At 41.0% G+C, this 6387-nt stretch overlaps 1 protein-coding gene across 2 annotated transcripts; it reads right to left on the bottom strand.

Annotated features, from left to right (window-relative positions):
- Positions 1-1088: 1088 nt before the first annotated feature.
- Positions 1089-5483, bottom strand: edn3b (endothelin 3b). Of its 2 annotated transcripts, XM_041060002.1 has the most exons (4): positions 5228-5483; positions 4895-5111; positions 2040-2198; positions 1089-1186 (listed from the first exon to the last, which is right to left on the bottom strand). In XM_041060002.1, the coding sequence occupies exons 1-4, from the start codon at positions 5295-5297 to the stop codon at positions 1177-1179; spliced, it is 456 nt and encodes a 151-aa protein (XP_040915936.1). In that variant the 5' UTR covers positions 5298-5483; the 3' UTR covers positions 1089-1176. The 2 variants fall into 2 exon arrangements, with proteins under 2 accessions (XP_040915936.1, XP_040915931.1); XM_041059997.1 differs by lacking the exon at positions 1089-1186 and having other exon boundaries at positions 1734-2198.
- Positions 5484-6387: the final 904 nt, after the last annotated feature.

Raw genomic sequence — 6387 nt, 5'->3', positions numbered from 1 at the left:
AAACCTCTAAATTAAAGGATAAGGCTGGCATTATTCTGTATTTTTCTTATAGTGAACTAATTCCATTTCATCTTCCCTACCCTGTCTGTGCCACTCATTCACAAATCAGTTCATTTCTAATGAAGATGTAAATCTGTAAAAAAAGAAGAAAAGAAAAAGAAGTCACAAATATACCGTTTCATTTTAAGCAAACTTTCCTGAAATAGCTTGGCACTGTAGTTTTTAACAAACATAACTGAAACTGGAGTAAATAGCGCAGTAGTTAGGGACTATTTTCAAATGTGGACTTACATACCTTTGGTGCACTAGTGAGCATTTGTGACGGTGGGACAATGTATATAGGACTGACCCAAAATAAAGTACAGTGCTCATGTTCACTGTGATGAGGGAATATATCACCCAGTGCAGAAATGTGGCTCATTAATGTGTTCAGCAACAGATGGTTGAATACAAATTCCACCCCAGCTAAATGTTGTCAGCTGAATGTCAGTATTCGCCAGTAAATGGCAAAAGCACAACAAATCTCACTGATAGTTCAGCTGCTCAGAGAGCTGCACACATGATATATTATTGCTGAGAGAACTGACATAAACAAAATAAGTCAAACTATCAGAGTGTGACTGCTGTCCAGATTGACTCTTACATAAACCAAAGATCAACAGTATGCCCCAGAACACAGGTGGTTGAAAGCTTTTCCCTTTTTTTGGTTCGCATGTTTTGATGTTTTTTAAAGGCCAGACATCACAAAACCATGCCTTGCCTCTCCTTTCCATGGCTTCTCGAGGCCCTTTTTGCTTTCCAGATTTTTTCACAGAAGTAGTAGTAGTTTAGTAGTTTGTGTGATCGAGCTTGACAGAAGCAAGGTCATTGGCTATTGTGTTATGTTGCATTATGATACAAATAATCCTCATGCTGCTCTCAGGAGGGTACAAAAACGGTGTAGCCTCCAGGGATCTGTATTGAATTTGCAGAGTTCTTGAAAACACTCGGCCTGATGGAACTTGCTCCAAAGTTCTTTCCTTGACTGTGAGTGTTCCTGTGGCAGCAGGAGTGTCAAACAGAGAGTGAAGGGGCCAAATAGGAGTGAAGTATCCATTCCCCCAGGAAGAAGATGGGGCGGGCATCAAACCGTCACCCAGGCCCGAGAACTCTGTGGAGACTCCTGGGTGGCACTGTCTACAAAGGGCTTTGAGGAAAATTTTTCACATAAAAAACAAAACAAAACAGTCATTTCAAAGGGCTAAACCAGTGATTTAATAATGCACTTCCATAGTGTTAGAACAGTCCCTAGTATGGGTCAAGCTCCAAAAACGCTGGATCCTACATTTCCCATAATGCAACCAATAGTCCCTCTTCGTTAGACGCTCTCTGCCTAATCAATACACACAACTTTCAGATTTAACAGGCCTATTTTGTCACAAAGTCTCCAGGTCCAAGCCAAAATAATACTGATGACTTCACTATGGTCAAATAGGACCCCCCACCCCCATGAAGTAAATTGTAAAATTGGTGGAATGCCACATCTTCTTCACCTTTTGTCTGTAGAGTAATACCACACACACAAAATGATGTTATGTGTGGCATTTTTAACCTCAATGTAATAAAGAAAGTAACAAGTTCAAATACATTTTGATTAACTGACTTGATTATTGTCTTTGAATGGAAGACAGTAGAGACAAATCCCTCACACCTCAATATACTTCATTGTTTTTATACCTCCTTTTGTTGCTTTCAGAGATTTAATTTTAAAATAGTGGTTTTCCCTCACCGTAGATGCAACAAGAGCAGAATTTAATTAAAAATAAACTGTAATATTCGTCTATGTATATCCATCTATATCTGATATTAAACAAAAAGATAATATTTTCTATTAGTTGATACAAGAGCACTCAAATTCACACTGTACAAATCTGATAGAGGAAAAGAGTCCAAAACCGGCCATGTTTGGTTATATTGGCTTGAGTTGGTGTAGATACAACTAATCAGAACTAAGGCCGAAAAGGATCGAATGTCACTTTTATACAAAGAATCTGACTGACCTTGACAGACAAAAATCACGGCACTCGGGGTCTGTGTCAAGCACAACACAAATGCAGCGCTGAGTCTTTGCCCCCTCATGTTCAGTTGTCTGTCCAACAATAGCACGTCTGATTCGCTGAGGGCCTCGGTAGCTCGACATTCCATAGGGCACAGTGCGTCTAAGAAATTAAAACAAACAGAAGCATTTTTTTCTAAGTAACAGAAAAAATGTGTGATAAATCACAGTTTTGAAGACAAAGACAAAAGTAACATAACAACAAATATTAGATAATGTTTAGCCAGTGCCTAAACATGGACATGGTCCAACAGTCCTAAAGCCAGCTGTTACATGTACTCCTTTTTCACACCACAGAGTAAGAGATCTGACAAGACCACACATTATAGAAGTTTAGATTACAATAAAAAACAAAAAATGAAATAAAGTTTCTGAAAAGTTGCACTATCAGAGCAGTTTTGATAACATGTGTTAAGGCTTGTCTGATTCTCTAGTAAAGGGTTTTGTTTAAACTGAATCTGCCTCATATTTTACATTTTGTTACAGACGAAATGTTTTGCCTGTGACCATTTGTTTTCAGTTAAGTGACTATTGGAACTGGTAATGGAAAAACAAAGGCAGCCAGAAAGGTGTATTAATGTGAAAGATAAACTTGATAATAAACATGAAATATAACTACCATAGGTCAAATTTAGCGAGTCAGCGAGTCCATCACTGTATACTTGACAGTTCTAACCCTCCCATCTGGATACCACTCTTTATGCTTATCGGGTTGGCATCACTTGTCCTCTCTCCATTTTCTGTCAGTTTCCACTCATCTGTTTTTGACCATCTGTGATGGATTTTGTAAAAAATGCAAAGGTGTTTGTGGCTTTCAGAGCTGGAACATCTTACTGGACAAAGAAGAAGGAGAATCCCATTGGGATTTGTATGCAGCTTGAGAGGAAGGTCTGCCTATGAGGGCAAAAGACCTAGAGTGATCCATCAAATCTATTTTCATAAGATATTTGTATATATACTATACAAATGTGTGTGTGTGTGCCTTTCTGTCTCACACACTGTTTGCCACTTCCACTATGTTTGCCTGATACTGCACCCTGTTTAATATGGTAACCTCAGGGTCGAAGCCCTTTCACCCTTTTACCTGTTGAGTGTGAAGTGGTTGCTGTGTCTTCATGTATCACAAAAGTGTCTGGAACTGCTCACATCAGCTGGGGGCTATTATCTGATGGCAGAAGAAGGGCTTTCAAGAATCCTGCCTTTCAAACTACATGGCAAGTTGAGTAGAAGCAATTTAATTCCAACTGTGGTGTAGAGAGGAAGTCACTCAACCTAAGAGTCCTAGGGACACACACTGGCATTTGGAAGCTACCTGTGACCACAATGTTGACAGCAAGAAGCAATGCGTGGCTCGTCTAGAGCATTTTGGCCAGAACATTAAAACAAGTTACTGGTACATAAATATATAGAGAGAGACATATATACACCATTTAGCTACCGGTAAATGGTTATAATGTTGTGGGTTATCTATAAATTTTTAAAACTTGCTGCTTTAAATTAATGTTGTGGTATATGTCAACATTCCACTCGGTTTTTTAACTATGACAATTTGTCCGAACTTGCTGAGCAGTAATAAAGTGAGCTCTTTACCTGAAATGCCTACAGCAGTCTTGGCACAAGAAGACAGAGGAAGAAAGAATGCTTTTCTACTGTCTTGCCAAGGATTTTAATATGTAGTTTGGAGGTGGTTGACCAAAGCACCATTCCTCAGCATGAGAAAGCGCTGGAAATTATCTGCAGTATGTTCAGCCATGTTAAAAATACTTTATGTAAACACAAATTGCGAAAAACTACCACTTACTGCAGTTATCCCAACTGATAAGGTTCACTTTTCATGATTCCTAATCACCTGCAGAGCCAATATAACTCCTGAGGGGTACATAATGTACCTCAGGCCCCTGACATTAGTTGATCAGAGCAAGGCATATAAAATTTAAAGTTTGTATAAATGAATTTGCTTCTGTTTGAAAGCAGATTAAAGGCTAAGGCAAAAGAGGCACATCTAGGACCAATTTCCACCACAACAGCACGGTAGGAGCCACAGTAGTACAGCTTTAATAACTGAAAAACTCCTTGTCAACGAATCCAAATATTAAATCAAGCTCAATCTTTTTCGTGGTTGCAGAAACCATTTTGACAAAGACATCACTGCAGGGCTGTCACTCAGACATGATTTCCACTGTCTAGTTCAATTTTGCCAGGAATTTTTGTTTAGAAGTAAATATTTTGGTCTTCTAAAGTTTTATCTCAGTCTTCTTATTATTACAAAAACTACTTTTTAACCTGAACCTGGTACTTATGGGATATAGACATAATCATCCAATAGTATATGGCTCAGATGTTGGACCACTGTGAGGATGAGAAGGTTAAAAGGGAGTAGCTGAAGGCAATAAAGGAGAGACAAGGCACAATAGCTTCTGCACTAGAACCCGCCACCTCCCTGATGTCAGATTTTGACCTTGCAGGGCGAGTTGTTTTCTTTTGGGCTTGCCATCACTTGAACCGTGTTTGCGTCTGAAGCCTCAGGGGAGAAGTTACCGGGCGTGACTTGCTGCAATATCTTGGCTTTAGTGCCCCCACTGAATTGCACAAACCAACCACATGCCAGTGTGGTTTTTTTTTTAAATAGCCTAGTCTTAATTGCGGCTCTTTATCCCCCGCTAACAAAGGAGGATATTGTGCAAGCCCGGAGACGTTTGCACTCTAGTAGCGCGTCAGAGTGGATTAGGCTACTGGAGAATTATTGACATTTATATATAGATATATATATTTTATAGTGTTCGACTAAGTAGGTCTTACTCTGGAGTGTTGATCCAGATGATATCCAGGTGGCAGTAGTAGACGCACTCTTTATCCTTGTAGGAATAACAGGTGCAGCGCTTAGGTCTGGACCTTATCTCCGCTGTGTCAGAGAGCTGTAAACGCGGGGATCCCCCGGAGCCAAACGCCCTGCTGGAGTCTGGGAGACTTCCAGGGCTAACCTCTGATTTGACCAAGGCATCGGACGTCAAGAAACCTTTTATTGTAACACAAATATATTAGAAATAAACTACACATAATAAATACAAAATGAGTAAATAAAAGAATAAAAAAATCAATATTGTACACGTTTGTTGCAACTTGTAAACGTACCTTGTAAGAGAATTAATGCCAGTATTTTGAAAAGCATGATTTTCCCGAGGATGGATTGTATCCTTTCCATGTCAGATATTCCCAAATATACTCATAGCCTGATGAGGATGCAGCTCATTTGCCAAATTAATCTCCCACCGGCATCGAATGAAAATCCAACAACTTCAGTGTAGATCCATGTGCGGTTCATCTCATATGGTCCAGACGTCAAATAACGGATCGGCTGACGGTTCCTTTCGCATTTGTGGCTTCATGTCATAAATCCTACCTGTAACTTGCTCATCGAAGTGTGAGGAAACTTGTTTTCCTTAAAACAAGTTAGTCTCCGTCGCACAGCAAAGGTGATCTCTGGAGCAAAGGGAGGAACTATGTGCCTTGAAGTCACTTCGCCTTCTAAACGCCCAAATCAAAGATACAGGGCTTTGGAGAAGGTCGGATACACGCCCACACCTCCTGTAACAGCCCCTCTGTCAGATTCAGCAACACTGGGCTGCAGCGTGTGTGTGTGTGTGTGTGTGTGTACTGATACTCGTGATCCTGCTGATGCATAACACATATGATAAAATATGATACTTGTACAACAGGAACCAGCATGGGCCCATGGACCATTAATCAATTGGCTCAGTCCAGCTGTATGATGAGGGTATGTCCCTTTTTGTTGTGTAATTTACTTACAAAACAGAACCACACACAACCACAACTCACTGTATTGTCACCATTTGTCTCTGGGCTCTCCTGTTCCCTCCACTGGGCCTACATCCCTCCAGCCGTCCTAACGATTCAGACTGTCTGTCCGGCCTCTGGGCCACCCCAGACCCTCAGCTCTTTAGCCCTCTGGATGCCAGAGAGCTAGAGTCTTCACTTCAGTCAATGAGGCTCAGGTTCATGAGCCTGCAGTCTTCTTGTCCTGATCTGGCTTGCCCACTACCTGCCTGTCCTGATCCTGCCTGTCGTGAGTCAGCTACCCACTTGCCTGTCAGCCTCAAATCCTTCAAGCCTTCAATGATCTGTTTGAGGAGCTACTCTGATCCAGCAGTCACGATTTGATGGTACTCTCTTGGCCATTTTCACAGAGTTCCACAGAAGAAGACAAGGTTGTCATGGCTCCCAAGGCCACTGGGAAACTCACATGTCTGGCACCACAATCAACTCCCAGCCGG

The sequence above is a fragment of the Toxotes jaculatrix genome, chromosome 2, assembly GCF_017976425.1.
Source record: "Toxotes jaculatrix isolate fToxJac2 chromosome 2, fToxJac2.pri, whole genome shotgun sequence".
NCBI classification, from domain to species: domain Eukaryota; kingdom Metazoa; phylum Chordata; class Actinopteri; family Toxotidae; genus Toxotes; species Toxotes jaculatrix.
Note: the sequence above shows the minus strand (reverse complement) of the source record. Positions and strands in the feature narration are given on the sequence as shown.

Coding starts and splice junctions, on each gene's coding strand:
- edn3b (XM_041059997.1), bottom strand. CDS start 5,297: ATGGAAAGGATACAATCCATCCTCGGGAAAATCATGCTTTTCAAAATA. Junction 5,112..5,227: donor GGCATTAATTCTCTTACAAG/GTACGTTTACAA, acceptor TTACAATAAAAG/GTTTCTTGACGTCCGATGCC. Junction 2,199..4,894: donor ATCTGGATCAACACTCCAGA/GTAAGACCTACT, acceptor TTAATTTCTTAG/ACGCACTGTGCCCTATGGAA.